This window comes from Hermetia illucens, chromosome 5 (genome assembly GCF_905115235.1).
Source record: "Hermetia illucens chromosome 5, iHerIll2.2.curated.20191125, whole genome shotgun sequence".
NCBI classification, from domain to species: domain Eukaryota; kingdom Metazoa; phylum Arthropoda; class Insecta; order Diptera; family Stratiomyidae; genus Hermetia; species Hermetia illucens.
This window is the reverse complement of record NC_051853.1, coordinates 27,365,420-27,384,153: the sequence shown is the minus strand read 5'-3', so window position 1 is coordinate 27,384,153 and position 18,734 is coordinate 27,365,420. Positions and strand designations below refer to the sequence as shown.

Sequence of the window (18,734 nt, the reverse complement as noted above, 5' to 3'; positions counted from 1 at the left end):
CTCGCGAAATAGGTCGAGGTCGGATCTTCAAAATAGGTGCTCGAATGATAGGCCGTCAGGACCCTAGACAGGTACCGTGCTATGCTTTGCCGAAAGAGCCATCAGCCCTCACTCCTTGCAACGAAAAAATAAAAACTAAAGTTGTCGGTAGTCGTGGTGACAGCTACTCGAAACACGACACCACGTTGTCTTTCCGCTTACAGGCCCCGAAGCAGACACAACTATTTAATTGATACAGGCGCTGATGTCTCAGTTATCTATATATCCAAGTACTAATAACTAACGCCTCAGGCTTTAAAATTGGTAGCACCAAATTCACTGTTGATCCGAACAGCGTATCTTTAGCGTCTTATTATATTATAGATCCTTCATCGATCCCACATTCAACCTTAGGTCATCAAGAACGATCTCCATCTGCCCATCACACTCTATTCACGATTGCCGACCCACACGTTCGTGCACTTCTTGAAAAATACCGCAGTATAGTTACCAAGCGTAGCCTCACCGAATCAGCAAAGAACCAGTATCATATCAGCTCCATCGGCTTTCCTATCTTCTTTAAGCTGGGTCCGGTACCATCACAGAAGCTGGGAGTTGTACGGAAAGAGTTTGAAGAGGTCCTGAAGCCGAGTATATGCAGGCCCTCAGCCAGCTGTTGGTCCACATAATCTCTAGAGCAAACGGTGAGACCTTGTCGCGACTATAGACATCTAAACGCTCAGACTATTCCCGACCGATTTCCCTGTATTTTTTTAACCATGAACCTAGCGAAGGCCTCCTTTCAAATCCCTGTAGCTAAGGTCATTCCGAAAACGGCAATATGTATACCTTGTACACCTGAAACTTTTGTTTCGTTTACATGGATGATCGCCTCCTCCTCTTGAGGCTGGTCTTCTTCTCAAGGTTGAAAAGTGCAAATCCTTTCAACCGCAGGTGAGATTTCTCGGTATTCAACCGGACCCGGACAAGGTGCAAGCAATCGCGAAGTATCCGCTTTCCAAAACTGTTGGGCATGTTAAACTTTTACCATCGTTTTCTGCCCAGGTCCGCCCACTATCAATCGACCGGGCCAAAAGCCAAAGATATCCAACTGATTGAGTGTTCCACAGCGGCTATCCAGACCACCAAGCACCAGCTGGTGGACGGTAGGCTTCCAGCATTTTCTCAACAAGATGCACCCCTAGCCGCTTTCGATGATGTGTCAGTTATCGCCATAGATGCCGCTCTCCAACAAAAGATGAACTAAACCTGGCAACTGTTGAGCTCCTTTTCGAAACAGATGAACCCTGCCCAACGGAACTACAGTAGCTACAATCGTGAGTTATTCACCTTTACTTGAACTATTTCCTAGAAGGCAGGCCTTTCACAGTATTTACGGACCACAAGCCTCTTACATTTGCTTAAAACAGAAACCCGACAAAGCGTCCCTTCGTCAACTTAGGCACCTGAGCTACATAGGCTAGTTTATTTTCGATATCCGGCACGTTTCTGGAAAAGACAACGTAGTTGCTGACACTTTGTCACGCATTCAAGAGGCTGGGATGCCCCCCACAATTGACTTTTCGGCAATCCAGGAGACGCAGAAGGACGACGCATATCTTCAAAGCCTAAGGAATAACTCCAAGTAAACTTTCGGGCGTTCCCCATTTTCGGCTCGACTTCAAAATTATACTGCGGGATCTTAGAAAAGGGACCAAGGCCGTATTTGCAGACCATCAAATAGCTGCTGGTCTTCTCCAAAGTCCAACGGCGATTGGAGATCAAGTTGTGATTACAGACCTCTGAATGCTTAGACCATTCCAGACCGCTATCCTATACCACTCATCCATGACTTTGCGCACAATCTCGCTAACTGTCGCTTTTTCACGACCTTGAACTAAAAAAAACAGCAATCTGCATACTCTTCGAGTTCACACAGATGCCTTTTGGTCAGTGCAATGCGGCGCGAAGTTTTCAGAGGTTCATCCACTCGGTCTTGTGAAACCTTAACTTTTGTTTCGTGTACCTAAATAGTGTTTTGCTCGCCTCTTCTTCAGTGTCTGAGCATTTGAAACACTTGAAATGTATTTTTAAACGTCTCATTGAGGTCGGTCTTGTACTTAACGTTGAAAAAGGGAAATTCCTTCAACAGCAGGTGAAGTTTTTAGGCCACATGATTTTCCTTGTAGGAATCCAACCGGATCCAGACAAGGTTCAGGCCATCATAAACTTCTCACAACTTAAGGCGATCAAGGATCTGCGAAGGTTTTTTGGGCATGTAATACTTCTATCGTCGTTTCTTGCCTAAAGCCGCACAATATCAACCGATCCGCAATGTCTACTTGGTTGGACCCAAGACTAAAGACTCATCCGTCATTGCGTGGTCCAAAGAGGCTGCCCAGGTTTTAAGCTAGCCAAACGACAGCCAACTGACGCTACACTCCTGTCATTTCCTTAAACAGATGTATCGGTAGCCATTTTCGTCGATGCCTCAGACATTGCGGTAGGTGCTGCCCTTCACTAAAAGGTGAACCAAATCTGGCTAAGCAGGCGTTGCTTTCTGATTGACACGGGCGCTGAGGTGTCGGTATTCCCTGTACCCCGTCCGAGCACCCTTATTCTGCAAAACCTGCGATTGGCGGCGCGAACTCATTTCCTCCCTCAGCACCTATGGCTATAGGCAGGTGGACGTTAGTTTCGGCCCCCGCCGAATGTTTTCAAGGCGTTTTATTTTAGCGGACATCAGCATCCCCATATTAGGCGCTGACTTCCTGTGTCACTATGAGCTGCAGGCTGACTTGCAGAACAAGACATTAATAGACCCTGCAACCTCGTTACAGATGTCACGGAAGATTTCTACCTGCCGAGATGACACTGTCACGATAATTTTCGAGGACGTTGCCGACCATCGCATTCATGCACTCCTCCGAAAGTTTCGCATCATTACCACGGAAGGTAGTTTCTACAAACTGGTGAAGCACGATGTGCAGCACTATATCAATACCACCGGATCTCCAATCTTCTCAAAGGTGCGTCCTCTTCCAAGAAGCTCGCTGTTGCGGACAGGGAGTTTGAAAATTTGATGAAACAGAGTATTTGCAGACCATCAAATAGTTGTTGGTCCTCTCCGCTTCATATGGTCCCTAGCAAACGGCAAATGGCGGCCATGCGGAGATTATAGGCATTATTATGAATGCTGAGATAATTCCAGACCGTTATCTCATACCTCTCATCCATGATTTCCCAAACTCATTAGCGAATCGCCGTTTTTTTACTACTTTGCGTACCACCAAATCCCTGCAGTTCCCGAAGGCATTCCGAAAACGGATATTTGTACACCTTTCGGACTTTTCGAATTCACTAGGATGACTTTCGGCTTGTGCAACGCGGCGCAGACTTTCCAGAGGTTCATCCACTCTGTTTTACGAAACTTAAACTTTTGTTTCGTATATATGGATGATGTTTTGGTCGCTTCCGCTTCCGAATCTTATAGCATCTCGAGTGCATTTTTCAACGTCTCCTTGAAGCCGGACTTGCCTTAAACATTGAAAAATGCAGATTCTTAAAGAAGCAGGTGAAATTTCTTGGCCACTTAGGTACCCCTGACGGTATCCAACCTGACCCAGACAAGGTTGAGTCGATTAAGAGTTTTCCACTACAAACTACGATGAATGATTTACGAAGGTTCTTGGGTATGTTAAACTTGTATCGTCGTTTCTTGCCAGGGCCGCTCATCATCAAACGATCCTGAACGTCTCTTCGCTGGCCCCAAAACTAAACACTATTGAGAGGTTGCGTGGTCTGTTGAGGTGTTTGAGGCAGTCAAACAACAGCTTGTTGAGGCAACAATACTGACGTTTCCTCAGCCAGATGCTTCCCTAGATGTGTTCGTCGATGCCTCAGATACTGCGGTAGGTGCCACTCTTTACCAACGGGTGAATCAAATCTGGCGACCGTTGAGCTTCTTTTCAAAACAGCTTCTTTTCAAAATCTGTTTAGGGACGCGATTTCGAAGATGCAGCCGACTCCACCGTCCTGACACGTGACACTGGACACCCCCCAGGGATCTCCAAACGTGTGACCAGGTCCTCATCAGGGTAGACGGCCCTCGAAAGTTGCTGCAACCACCATACGAGGGCCCTTTAGAGTTCTGGAACGAAGTAAGCATTCGTTCAAGCTCGACGTCAGAGCCGGGCCCAAGTGGACATCCTTGTCGAGGTTGAAGGCTTTCGACGAGCCGGCTGCCACTCCGAAAAAACGCCCGCGAAGCGTCAGATATGAGGTCGTCTCCGCCGCTGCATTCAATGGCCGTAGAAACAGCTGACGGACTGACATGAGACTGGGGTGACAAATGTCAGGAATGACAGGCTGTTAACAGTTTCGAAAAAGTATGAGCTCACGTCCGCCGATCGGCGAAAAAGGAATAGTAGACAAGGAACTCAGTTTTTTTTTGTTTTCGTAAGATTTGTTAGCAAAATTGGTATTTGCAAAAAAGGATGCAAGCTGGTGTCAGCTACATACTTTCTGATTTAGCTTCTGGTTGCCTTAAAAAGCGTTTTTTTTTGGTAAATCATACAGTTTGCATCCCTTCTAAAGATTCCTTCCACCTCCATTTCACCTTTTCAATAAAATGACCTCATTTTATTAAGTGACACCAACAGAAATCATCCCTTTTATTTCATCTCTAAACAAACCATTGCTCACTTCCACGAAGGAGTGTTCCTATTCATATGTTAATCCTTTAAGCTGCATTCACAAACAGTCGAAGCATTGAGCCAGTAATAATCTACCCTGGAAAACGCCAAAATTATCAAAGCAAATTATTCCTTTTGGGGTTGATTGTTGAGTGCGACTTTGATGATTATAATGATGCCGCTTTCCATGGTATTCTGGTAACGCGAAGCCAGAATAATTCTCAGGTGTTCCCGAACAACAGCTTTCCATTCAGAAGCCGCTTTCTGTTCCATTCTCGAACACGACAAAGGCTTAAGGGATGTGCAAGCATTGTTTGGTAGTTTGTAGAAATTCAAAGAAATTTGCATGAGAATGCTCCAAGAAAGTTTTTAAGTTTTCCATTTTATGGTCACGCTTTCTTGCTGGGTTTTTACGGGGTCGCTATAATAAGTTTCGGGAGTTTTAAGGGTTATTGGTGTTGTTAGTTCTGATGAAGATTTTTAATTATACTTCAGGGGAAGTGTCCTTGTTTTGTCAGGTTTGAGAAAACTTAATTTTTGTTTTCTAATTGTCAAAATTTTGTCTCCATATTGCCTTTTGTCTAAGTAGAAGTGAACGTGCAATTCTGAGCACAATTTCAAAACAGATCCACACATCCTTTTAGCCGAAGTAATTAAGGGTTAAATTGCATCTAACAATTAAGGATAATAGTCTTCCAGGAGAATCATTTGACGCAAACAACCAACACACAAAAATAGAAAAAAAAAACTCCAATGAATACTTACAACGTCAACATCCAATCAAGGAACTTATGAAGTCCTTGCTCCAACTCCTTGATTTGGAACCAATTAGTGTGGAATGGCATCATATATGGAGCCTTATTTTGTTCGTAGTGTCGCGCAAAGTCCTCCTGTAGCCACTCTAAAACTTCCTCGGAATCTAAATTGTGTAGAACGCATTGATCCAAATACGGACAATGTCCGCCCTCGTATCCTTCGATGTAATGTGCATTCAGTGGAACTTCCCAGACACCCGGGAAACGTCTTGTCGGACATGTTCCGCTCTTGCATTCATGCGAGATTTTATAGTCGAGAGTGTATGGCCAAACGGGAACATTTACTGGTGGAACCGTTACAGAACTATCATAAATGTATCCGAAGTCTTCGATAACCTGAAAATGAGGAAGAGAAAGGGTTTGAAATGTATTGAATAACGATCCGTTGAATGGAAAATTGGCTAGTTTGTATGTAGCGTGCATATGTGGGAATGGTTCGTGGAGTGGTGATTACAGTGCAAATGGCTCGTCAATAGGAAGCACTTTTCCAATTTTCACTGGTATTAATGTGCTCGGAGGAAACTAAATGCGATTGCCATAGGTGGGTTGAATTTAGTCTGTAGAAGCAATACTTTAAAACCTTAGGGATGATTTTGTGATAGGAATCGATGTCTAAAATGTTGAAAAGACGTCCTGACTGTTGGCTAATGCAGGGAAATTGTATTTCAAAATATTCTGCAGATGTCAGTTTGATTGAGTTGCTTACGTGCTTCAGGGCGTACTTCCTATTTGTGGGCAACAGTAACTACTAGAATAACATTAATTACATATGGGAATATATGATCATGCATCCTAAAAGAATTATTGTGCCCCTCTGATTGTGATAATTAACTATCGACTATGCAGACAATTATAGGATGTTCCCTACTTTTAGATACTTCATCATATCATCTAGTGCTACTCTCCCAGGTGTATTCCTCCTTTGCAAAATTGCCCAACATTGTTCCGAAATATACGTAGAGGTTTCATCACAATTCAAACACACAATCTTCTGATAATGTCCCCAGATATCCTTAACTCCCTCAGGTGGTAGTTTAGCGCTTAGTAACTTTCGGCTGATCCTAAGATTTGGTGAGGTTTAGACGATCCTGTGAGCGGTTTATCTCATATCTCCTTCGAAGTGCCATAAGCTCTTCTATCTCTGGTAAATTCGTACAGTAAAGCTTCTTCAACCATCTTTTCTTCCCCATATTTATTTTCGTTGTCTTGAACCTCTTACAGATTGTGTTTTGATATATAAAGCGGCGTTTCTGCTCCTTTTTGGCCAGTGCATTCGCTGCGTCATTGCTTCCTCACCAAATAAGATCTTGAACGCAAAGTATTCAGACCCAATCTCCACTTCCACGTGGTTACCGCTGGCACGGAGAAGGATGAAGGCCAGCCTTCCGCGCCTAGAAACGGGGCAATTTGTACCAAATGATCCTCCAGGTTGATTGGGCTGACAACCCTACACGGAAAAAAGCGTGTTACGAAGCCACAATAGAAGTCTCGGGCTAGACTGATAACACAACGACGAACCCGGAAACGACAACCTAATAACGATTTGCATTGAGGAAGAGGAGATTGTTTCTTAGTCAGCCAAAAAATGAAACCTCTTGTCATCGGCTTTGAAAACATAAGCGAATGGCTATGCACTCTGCGCTTGCGAGGCAAATTTAGAAATATAAGCCTCATTAACGTCCACGCCCCTACAGAGGAGACTGCAGAGTCGGAGAAGGACACCTTCTACGAGGTAGGAAAATGAACCCTCGAAGTCTCAGATATGACATCAAAATCATTCTTGAGAATTTTAACAGCCAAGTAGGAGTGGAGGCCGTATTCCTCTCCAGATGGGACCACTTTCAACCAAATTGACTACTTGTTGATCGAATGCCACCACCTCTCAGCCTTGATGAAAGTCAGAACATATACGGGGCCAATATAGACTGGAAACGCTATCTCGTTGGCATGGTGTTCCGAGCTCGAATGACAACACCACCCAGAATCGACTCTGACAATCAAGTGAGAGTTAACACTGAAGTCATCCACAGCACAGCCCTCCGTAACACCTATAAGAGGGAAATGGATGCCGCAATAACCGCAGTCAACAGATATCGGAACGGCTGGTTTGACGATGAATGTAAGCTAGGAACGAAACGGAAGAATGTTGCGTTCCGAGTAATGTTGCATTCTCAAAGGACGCGGGCACGCGCAGAGACTTACCACGAACGCCAGCGAGCGAAGAAGCGACTTCACAGATGAAAAAGCCTGGGAGAACCAAGCGGTCTGAACTCAAAAAGTACACGGAGCAACCGCACCAGGAGCGGAAGTTTTTACACCAAGTGGTTCATCAACTTGTGCTCAAGGTATGGGACAGCGAATCAATGCCAGACGACTGGCAACGAGGCATTTTCTTTCTCATTCCTTAAAGAGAGGATATCACACAGTGCAGCAATTAAGGAGGCATCACGTTGCTGAGTACCATCTATACGATATTATCCGCTATCTTGCTAGGCCGGATAGCCCCATACGCCCGCAACATCATTGATCCATACCAAAGAGGCTTCACTCTAGGCAAATCAGCAACAGATCAGATTTTCTCTCTGCGGCAAGCGATGGAAAAACTGTTGGAATATGGACAAGAGTTGCACCACCTGTTCATCGACCTTAAAGCCGCCTATGATAGCATAGCCAGGGTAAAACTGTACACGGCCATGGGAGAATTCGGTATCCCGACGAAATTAATAAAACTGACTAGGCTGACCCTGACTAATGTGCGAGGCCAGATGAAAGCAGCAGGATCACTCTCAAGACCATTCGACATCAAGGGTCTACGACAAGGGGATGTCCTATCATGCGCCCTCCTTAACCTAGCCCTCGAGAAAGTGATTCGTGATGCTGAGGTAAATGCAAGAGGTACGATCCTCGTCAAGTCCACCCAACTACTGGCCTATGCTAACGATATCGACATCATGGAACGAACCACCCGAGACGTACAAACCGCCTTCATCCAGATCGAGCAGGCAGCGCGAGATCTTGGGCTGAAGATCAATGAAGGCAAGACAAAATATATGGTGACAACGTCAGCACCGAGGACGAATCAACCAACAACATCAAATACGAGGAAGAATAAGGATAGGGGAATACAACTTTGAGACCGTTGACAATTTCTCCTATCTAGGGTCGAAAATCACAACCGATAACAGCTATGACGATGAAATCCACGCACGGTTGTTGGCAGCCAATAGAGCCAATTTCAACTCACAAAAACTGTTTCGCTTGAAACGTCTTACCATATAATCAAAGCTCGTACTCTACAAGACAATGATCTTGCCAGTCCTTATCTATTCCTCGGAGATTTGGGTTCTTAGAAGGAAAAATTGCGAACTCTTGGCCGCGTTCGAGAGAAGAATCCTTCGAAAAATTTTTGGCCCCCTGCATGAGGATGGACGATTCTGTAGCCTACATAACGACGGAATCTATGAGCGATACCATGACCGTCAGGCTGTGTATAAAATCCGCCTGAATAGGTTACGCTGGGTGGGTCACTAAATCCGTATGGATGAGGAGGATCCCACCCGGAAAGTCTATAAGGGCAATATCTATGGTAGAAAAAGAAGACGAGGCAGACCCTGCCTAAGATGGAGCGATGGCGTGGGTCAGGACGCCAGACAGCTTTTAGGGATATCGAATTGGTGGACCTCGGCGCAAAACCGGGATATCTGGAGTTCCTTATTAAGGCAGGCCTAGACCGGATACCGGTTGTTGCGCCGTTGATGATGATGATGATTGTGGTCTTTCGACGGCTACTTTCAGGTCTTTCAACCTATCATGTGGTGTTCTCTCAGGTGCATTAGCCTACTTTGCTATCCCACGCACATGTCCAGCATTGTCCCAGATTATATGCGGAGATTACATCCTGTTCTCACAGAGTCCGCTGATAGTGTTTCCAGATATCTTTAACTTTCTCAGGTGGCAGTTTAGCCTCTATTGGCCCTCGGGTATTGTCATTATAATCCTCACATTTTTTTTGTGGGCTCTTAGATTATGAGTATAATGGGCTGTCCCCATGGTAAGTTCGTATAGTATTGGCTTGACGTGCGTTCGACCTGGGTCAGTGATGCCTGCACCCGCCCACTTTATTGTGAGAGACCCGTCAGTGCCCTATGTAATCAGCTACTGGTTTAAGCCATCGATCTCTGTCACACTCTTCCAATCCGCTGAGTAACTCCAGTCTGAATCGAATTTCTTATCTAAATGAAACTTGATGGTCATGCTATACGTCGGTATGAGTATTTCCGGATAGAGCCTAGAACGAATGTCAATCCCTCTTTGACTAAGACAGCTCTTCGCCTCGCTGTTACTTGCGGATGTTGTGAAGATTGCCTTCCTTGCCTGCCTCTGTATGTGAAGATAAAGAGGAGTCAATCTCAAGGAACCCCAGGGAAGCTGTTCCATATGCTCTCATCGCAAGTAGATTACCAGTGGACAGGGCTGCAGCTTGAGTCGCGGCCTTAAGTCCGTAATGGCGAATGGTGGGGCCCTATATCTACTAGGAAACGTCTCCTTATGGGAGCAACGCAGTCAGTTCTGCTCTATGGAGCGGAGGTATGGGCTGATGCCCTTTACAAGGAAGTGCATCATAAGCGCCTAGCTCAAGTACAGAAACAGGCAGCATTACGAGTGGCGTCTGCTTATCGCACTGTCTCCGAACCGGCCGTGATCGTGATCGCGGGAGTGACCCCCGTCACCCTCCTTGCCAAGGATCGCAAAGCAATCCACCGCCACAAACGCGAGAACTTAAGGGGGGTGGTTGCCTGTGACAACTCTCTTAGCAAAATGAGCCAAGGGACAGATGGATTGCGCGGCTTATCAACAATTTAGACCCGTGGCTGAACTGAACGCATGGTGAGATTGATTAATTCCTTCCCCAACTTGTAAGCGGGCATGCAGGTTTTCAGTCTTACCTGCACAGGGTTGGGAAGGCACGATCTCCTGATTGTGTGTTCTGCAATGGAGTGGCGGACAACGCTGAACACTTCTGTCTTGCGAGAGGGCAGGGGCAGCTTTCGTCAGCAGCCTTATGAAGACACAGGGGAGCTTTCTCCAGACAACATAGTCATAGCGAAGCTGAAGAACGCTGCCAGCTGGAATCGTGTTGCGCATTATGTTCGGGCTCTTCTTATTGCTAAGAAGATTGAACTCGACCATCGGAGGGACCCGGGTTCCCTGAACTAACAACTCCCTTCCTCTCCTCTTCCCGTTGGTGAAAGGGATTCCCTGGCTTGAAGGCTTCCAAAGCCGGGAGAACGAGAGAGCTAGCCACGAAGTAGTGTATCCAACGGTTTCAGGTTAGTTTTCTGATGACAAGGAGGTGTTTAGTTGGTAATCCGACAGCATACTGTTGCGGAAGTCAGTTTATACCAGAAGTGTTCAGCTTCCGGTTTCCCGGCTTGTTCTTTATTATAAAACTTTAGTCTTGGCAAACGTGTATACTTCAACAACGATTTGTCGCCTTCTGCGCTGCTAAGGTTGGAATCTGGTTCTTCCAGAGAAGTGCACCCTTCTCCTCTACTGTTCTGCGCTATGAGTTTTTAGGGCGTTCCGTCCATTGATCCTACTGGGATAGTGGGGTCCATTCCGTGACATATTCGAAAATGGAATAGCCCCCCTTTCTTCAAATGTGACCTATCCACTGCTACTTTCGCTTTCTAATCAATACAATCACCGGTACCTAGACCGTGCACCAACTTACCTCTTAGTTTGAGATTGTATTGAACCCGAGTACACTGCAGACATGACTGGGAGAGGCGTCATAGAAAGCTTTGAACTCCTGAGTATTAGTGATGTTCACTTTCAATGCGCTGCCGTCGTACTACAGCGCAAAGACTAAGCATTCTCCCGAAACAATCTTAGCTAGAAGATGGTGTTAGCGGGTCTGTATTTCCAGCTTTTGAACAAAACGGCAAACGCGGATCTAGAACTCTTAATGCTCGGATAACACTGAGTTTAGTTGGAATGTTAGCAAAAACAACCTGACCAAGTTAGGTACACTGAATTAAGAGTGCGATGGTCAGTCAGACTGAAAACTCGTTTTTTGGCAGTGTGAAGTTTATCTTCAGTCGGATTCTACTTTATTTGCCACTAAGGCCAAGTGAATTCTGTCGGGTTTTTGACCATTTCCCGACAACTTATTGTAAAATTAGATTTTCATTTCTTACTGTTTCTCTTCTCTTTCTGTAAATCGTTATTCAAAAATTTTGAGAGCCCACAGTGGCCATTAGATTTAAGTTATTTTTGTTATTTTAAAAGATTGTTTTTTATTGTTCATTTTTCCAATCTATATACTATTGTTACCTATTTCTTAAAAATAAAAATATTTTTTTAAAAAAAAATAAAAAAAAAAATGTCAACAATAATATTGATGATCCCTTTAGGACCCCGCTTTGAACTAAAAGGTTCTTACATGCTTATTCAGGCAGTATTTTCCGCAGTTACATGGTAACAGTTACCGTTTCAGTCTAGATACACCCCTTTTCATAATGTAGTAGTTCTTTCGAACTCGATGAAGAACAGATGAAACGGAGATCTTTATGCCGTACATTGCATCAGAATTATCCAAGGAACTTTGATCTGGTCAGTGCAGGAGGCCTCAGTGCGGAAACCAACCTGCTCTCTGCCGATGAAGCCTTCCAGGATAATTGTAGCCAATATTTTTGCGATAGCAAAGAGCAGACAAGTACCCTTGCAATTGTCACTCTAAGACAGGAACTCCTCTTAGGCATCTTGACGAACACCACCCTTTCGCTCATTCTAGATGGTCGCGGATGCCCCTGACTTACCAATGAGGGGAAGTAGCAGCTCTGCGGAGACCGTGACCGCTGCAATGAGCAACTGCGCAAGGAGACCAGTAAGCTCAGTGGCCTTGTCCTGCTTGAGTACATTGCCACTTTTAGCTGTGTGATGCGGTGGAAGGTAGCGAAATCATTATTATGTATTGTTACTGCAGCCTCGTCGATCAGCGCAATTACAGCGGTTCGAAGTCCAACGGTCAGCCAGATTTTCAGGCCCCTTTTCAGGGCGACGCCAACAAGAAACACAAATTGGTGTTTCCTGGCTTTTATTTCATTCCCAAGGAACAACAGTAGCTGTTTCTTGGAAATGAAATAAAACTTGCTGAAGACGGAAGCAACGGTAGATTCAGGGAATATACTATGACAGTCACAGGTTTGGTACTAGGTCTTCCACTGCGGATATGTGACTTACTCGTATAATACAATTTTTGTGGTTATCTTCCCAGAAGAACTAAGGATAGCTGGCTTTACATACTTTGCGACATCTGAAGTATGAGAAGATCGATGTAGTAGAGTATATATAGTAAGAACGGTGAACCTCTGGTTGGGCAGAGCTGGTTTGTCTTTATGGAAAAGGAAGGCGTAACCATCGGGATTTGCTGGAAGACGCAAATTGGGACCTACAGTAGGGGTGAGGGGAGAAATGAGTAGAATCATTTTTATTGAATTGCAATCCAGTGAATTATCCTCAGGGCCACAAGACTACGAAAAGGTATTACCTAGGATCACGCACAAAGAGGAGAAGTCGGGACATCATCAGCAAATACACGGATGTCGATAATACGAATAAAATTGCAGCAATAAGAACTTGACGTAAAATCCACTGATACATCCGGCTGGCCCTGGGTGTACTATCAACGATTCAAAGGGACGCTGGGAAGGGTTGGACAAAAGGAAGCGGGTAAGTATCTGTGAGGCGGCCAGAAAGATTCCACAAAGAGAGCAATAGGAATTGTACTAAATAAGTTTATAAGGGGCTCGACATAAATGCGGCAAAGGTTTAAAGAATTGCAATGAAAAGGCCGCGAGGTTAACGACCCCCACATAAGTCCTGCCCGTATGTTCTCGGAAAAGTGGCCGCTTTTTCTCTCTCAGAATATGGCGAAAAATAATCGTTGACATATTCTAAACAGAGAGCAATATCTTTAGCCTCTATAGAGGACGTCCAGGAATTATATGGGTGGATTGGTGATTGGATAGCATTTTCAATAAACTTTTCAATCTTGTAGTGCGGACCAGCGACTACGAGTAATTTCTTGGTGTGTCTAAATCAACATATACTCCTAGTTCAATGGAAAATAGCCACATGATATGTTGCCAAAAGACTGGAATGCCTCTGTCTGTCAGGGGGAGACTAATCTACACAAAGCCTCTACTCATCATTGAAAATGGTGTAATTTTGGACCCGACAAGCGGGCTTGAACAATAAATTCGCAACAAATCTTGAAAATGTTTGACGGGACTAGCCGAGAAATATTTTTCGAGAAGTACTCCTTGCAATAGAACGAACGATGGACCCAGGAATATACCATCACAATGAAGTGCTTCAATGCTTGGTACTAGGTCCTTCACTGTGGAAATGTGACTTATAATGGAATTTTTGGCTTGCCGTCCCTGAAGAACCACGGATTGTTAGCTTTATAGAGAGCTTGGACGCGGTGTTTACGGTAAGTACCTGTAGGATGAAAGGGTCTATGCAGTAGAAGTAGAGTATAGAAAGGACAGTGAACCTCTGATTGAAAAGAGCTGGTTTGACTTCGGGGAAGGGGAAGTCGCAAGGATCGCGAATCGCTGGGAGAAGCAAACGATCAAAGCAAAGGATGGAGGATGAACGGCCATTTTGAAGCTAGGTGCCAAATATTTAGAGGGGAAAATCAAATTTATATAGGGTTACAAGGTCATCTGTAATATTTCAGGCAAAAGATGGTCAAAACCACTGCGGTCACTGCACGAGTGTTGCGAAATGTCGGCCAGCAAAGGAGCTGAAAAACTGAGAAAAAAGTCGACTTCAAGTTGGTGCCTCTGAGTGTTTACAGCGACGTAAGGGTAGCTCTAGATGAGACAGCACTGGTACTCATCAAAGCGGATGGACTAGAGTTTGACTCATGAACAGCACGAACGAGTGGTTAGGATAGAGGATGCGGGTACCACGGGATAGCAATCGCTTTATGTAGCTCGAAGTTCGTACTTTTTCATATGACATGTTAACAAGCAAGGGTAGCAGGGATGAAGGCTAATACTTTCAATATCTGCAACGTCTTTGATTGGATGATTCTCCAAATGGTTCTAAGTATAGTCGCATAGGTGAAAGAAGGGTACACAAAACTCTGCTGAAGATGAAACTGTGGCCTGAGAATATATCGCTTCTGTGGTGCTGGTAGTGAAAGTAGATACAATTGTCAACACCCCCCCCCCCCCCCCCCCCCCCCCCCCCCCCTCGTATTTCGGGAACAGCTTGCTTTCTTCTTCAGTGTAGTGAGAATATATTTGAGGGGATGCTCATTGCTCATGTCAAAAGGAACTGATTGTTAGTTAGTTCCGCAATTTTAAAAATGCAGTGCGAACTATGAAGCTCAAGAAGCCTGATGGGGGCATATAGAGGACCTCATCACATGAAGTAATCCTTAAATAGCGGCCTCATGGGGAGAGGGTGGAGAGGCGATTTTTCAGCTGAAAAAAAAATCTTGATCGAGATGTTGTTTGTCCTGGTTTTTGTCAATTAGCTGTCAACCAAGGATGAAGAAGAGAGGACTAGATTCGGGTTGCGATTTGAATTATGCATTTGTTCTGCTGTCGATCCTGTTGACGATTTGGTGATTTTTGTAAGAGTGTAAACTTCTCGTGAGTACAGAAGCCTATCATAGTTGAACTGACACTAGAATTTGGCGCCCATCGTGCAGGGGGGACATGCTAACTAACAAATTAATAAAATCATATCCTTGAATTCGGATGATACCATATTTTACCGCATATTTGGTATCCCAAATTAGTATTGATTTGAAAACTTACCTTGTACTGGGTATTACGTCCTGGTTTCAGGAAAGGTGCTCTCATGCCCACGACTTCACTGCTTGAAATATTGGAGAAGTGCTTTAAAATCTCCCGCATGCCAATCATTTCGCCAACCCACTCTTCGTATCCTTTATCTTGTAGTCCAGTCTGGAGTGATATTGTTTCTGTGGCGATTTCATGTCCTTCGAAAGCCAGTGTTTGGATTTGCTGGTAGTTGCTGGGAAATAGTAAGTATAAAAGGATTCCGTTAGTAAACATGAAGCGGACCAAATGTGTTTAAGATTTTCAAAAGATTAGAACTGCAAATACAAAGGATTCGTTGACTCTCCAATTCTGTAATGGAGAGTTGTTCGCTCGTCAGCCGGGACCTGAGAATTTCAAACGCTTGTTCGCCTGGACCCCGAGTCATTATAGCTCTTATCCTGGCGGCACTTTTTATGTCTAACTTAGCTGCAACTACTAGATTTCAGCGATAAATGGGGGTATCTTTCAGTATTGCCAGCGTGTACGCTAACTGAACGACGGAAGTCTTTCATGACTCCTGGTCGTAACCATTGTTATAATATCTAGCGCTTATGTCCAAAGGAGGGCCTGATATGTTTGGTGGAAGATAACAATGAAAAGCCGGCGGCAGACATGCAACGCATTCATGGTACTTGCCTAGCTTCTCGTCATTGTGCACCGCTGCACACTTTAGGTTTTTTAAGGGTATCTACAATCTACATACAGAGGAGCACGTATGAAGTTACCATCGCTGCCATCTCAATGGACGCGGTTGGTACGTGCCCAAGTTTACTGATGATGGCCAACCATTTCGTTGGTGGAGTTTTTAACAGTGTGCATCGGGATATTGTTCAAGCAGAGATATATAGTGCGGAGGTTACTAGGGAAATGTGTCTCCTGATGGCTCGTAGGGGTAGCCTTGTGGCATTAGATTATTGAGCTGGTATACCATTTCCGTCAAATTGCCTTGGGGCTCCGGTAGGCCTGTTTTGAAGTCAAGGAGGGGGCTAGGACTTAAACCTTCTGATTCACTTTTGACTGAGCCAATCAGGATTTTGCAGGAAGAAATGGCCTGAATTCTCAGCGAATCCTAAAGGCAAACCTTTGAAAATGTGGTCCTAAGGTCCTGACAATCCAATTACAATTATGATGGCTCTCTCCAAGCACACACTGCATCATCTTCATTTTCGTTATGTTTCAAATCTAGTTTTCATCGTGGAGGTTTTTCGATGTTGTTCAACTTTTAACAGCATGAAACGAGAAAAGTTTAATTGAAGGAGTTTAACTTTTATGTGTTGCATAGCGCGTTCGCTTCACATCTCAATTGCTGCTGTGTTTCTGCTTTTAGTCCTAGTTCTAGCCTTCTAGTCATAGTCGTTGGTATGTCCTGTGTGAATAGGATCCATATTTTTTTGGATGCGCTGGCCAGACAAGCGAGAGGCCATACTATGTGTGCACATATTATATGTAGCCATTAGGACAGCTTTAAATCGAAACGTTTTATGATGCCATAAGGAACGTTTTTGTCCAGGTTGTATGCTTTTGAATGGGCGAAGTTCTGAGATAGTTGTGGGTAGAGTTTTTGATGAGATATGCAGTGATGTAGATGCTCGTAGCTGTGTAGATGTTGGCGGGTAGTGATAATATCTGGGATACACTGGATAATCTACAAGTTTTAATAGTTAAGCGTCTGCTTCGACAGGGGGTTGGCTTGGTGCATTTTCGATACATCTAAGTTTGCATCTGCTTCAGTATCGATGGAAGGTTGATGTTTCATAGTTTGGAACGAGCTGACTGATTAGAATACATTGTGCTCAAAAAAGTCGCCATTTTTATGTCTTTGAGGAGGAAGTATGATATCTGTTATATGAGTTCGAAAGTAATTATTGTACGAAGACAATTGGGTTTGGGTTTCAGTTCAGTTCATCTGTCTTGCTGGAAGCGTATGTTTGCTGGAAATAGATATCTCAACATAACATAAAATAGCACATAAACGTTCATGAAAGAGGGGTCATTCAACCTCGACATGCGGTGCTATTATATTGATATTATTAAGATAGGAAAATTCACGACAAATTAAACCTTCATTTGTCACCGCTTCTGTTTCGCCAGCTATACAGACTCTAATTCATTTCCAATTGATGCCATCCATTCTCCTTTGATTGTTATTGAGAAACAGCCTGTGAGCTCCTCACAGTACTCTGGCGCCTGCTGGCCTAGTTAGTTAGAGACACCTGTTTCTCCGAGCTAAAATCCTGATTTACGTTAAGAGTTGAGGATGTTCTGAGTCATCCACTTAATGGAAGAGAGAAACCAATTGGCAAGAAACTTTCTTCTACTTTTGTTTGGTCCATAGATCTCTCTCTTTGCGCTATGCACCCAAGTAGAAGAAAGTTTCTCTCCGTCATGAATCGGATTGTGCACTGAGGCCTCTCTCAATCTTCACTTCCTTTCATCCTCTGTGGTGACTTTAATCTTTCTATGCTCTCTTGGCCCGTTACACCTGCCTTTCCCTCCCTCCCTAATAACTCGACCAACCCTTCCCTTCCTCTATCCACTTTCATGTACACCTGTGGGGCCCTCCAATTTAACCTTTCTAGAAACCACTTAGATCGCACTCTTGACCTTGTCCTCTCTAACCTTCCTGTATGTTATCCTTCCCACTTCCTTTATGCTCCGTCTTACGTTGCTCCTGGCGCCCATCATCCTGCTCTCGAGTTCGATGTTCAGATATCCCGACTCCACTCTCCTGTCGCTCGCAAGCCTACCAAGTTCAACTTTCGTAAGGCGAACTTTGAAGGTCTGAACTCAGCCCTGGCGTCAATCAGCTGGGTCCCCCTGCTCTCTCCATTTACATGTGACCAAGCACTCAACACTTTCTATACCATTTTATCTGATCTTCTTCCTTATTACGTTCCCTTCCTTCCCGTCTGGTTCACCACTCAAATTCACAAAAAACTACGTCAAAAACAGACTGCGAGAAAGAAGTTCCTGTCTTCTAGAAACGTTGCTGCCTTAGTTTTTTTTCAAATCCCTTCGTTCCTCGGTCAAATCTTTAATACGTAAGTCCAGACACGAATATTTGTCCAGCGTGGAAGACTCACTAAAGCGCGGAAATCTGAAACCTTTCTGGTCCCACATTCGCAACTCCCGCTGCCCCGCCCAGTTATCCCCTCCGTCCATTAAATTCTCTGGCTTCTCAGCTAACTCCCCCCAACGATCTTGTGATTTACTCTCCCGCTACTTTTCGTCAGTCTATGTTCCTCCTCCTTCCTCCGAATCCCTCCCGATAGTAGATGTAGCCTGCACCGCATCGCCTACCATTCCCCTTCTTACTCCTATCCTTGTCGAATACCTCATTGGCGAACTTGATGCAAAGGTCGGACCTGGTCGGACGA

At 44.6% G+C, this 18,734-nt stretch overlaps 1 protein-coding gene across 1 annotated transcript in view; it reads right to left on the bottom strand.

The window, feature by feature from the left end:
* Positions 1–18,734, bottom strand: part of LOC119657160 (chitin deacetylase 1) — a 94,554-nt gene that overhangs the window by 10,493 nt on the left and 65,327 nt on the right. Inside the window, exons 6-7 of the mRNA XM_038063941.1 lie at positions 15,331–15,550; positions 5,439–5,824 (exon numbers count right to left, since the gene is read on the bottom strand). Coding sequence (XP_037919869.1) covers positions 5,439–5,824; positions 15,331–15,550 — 606 coding nt within the window. The remainder of the gene's footprint in view (positions 1–5,438; positions 5,825–15,330; positions 15,551–18,734) is intronic.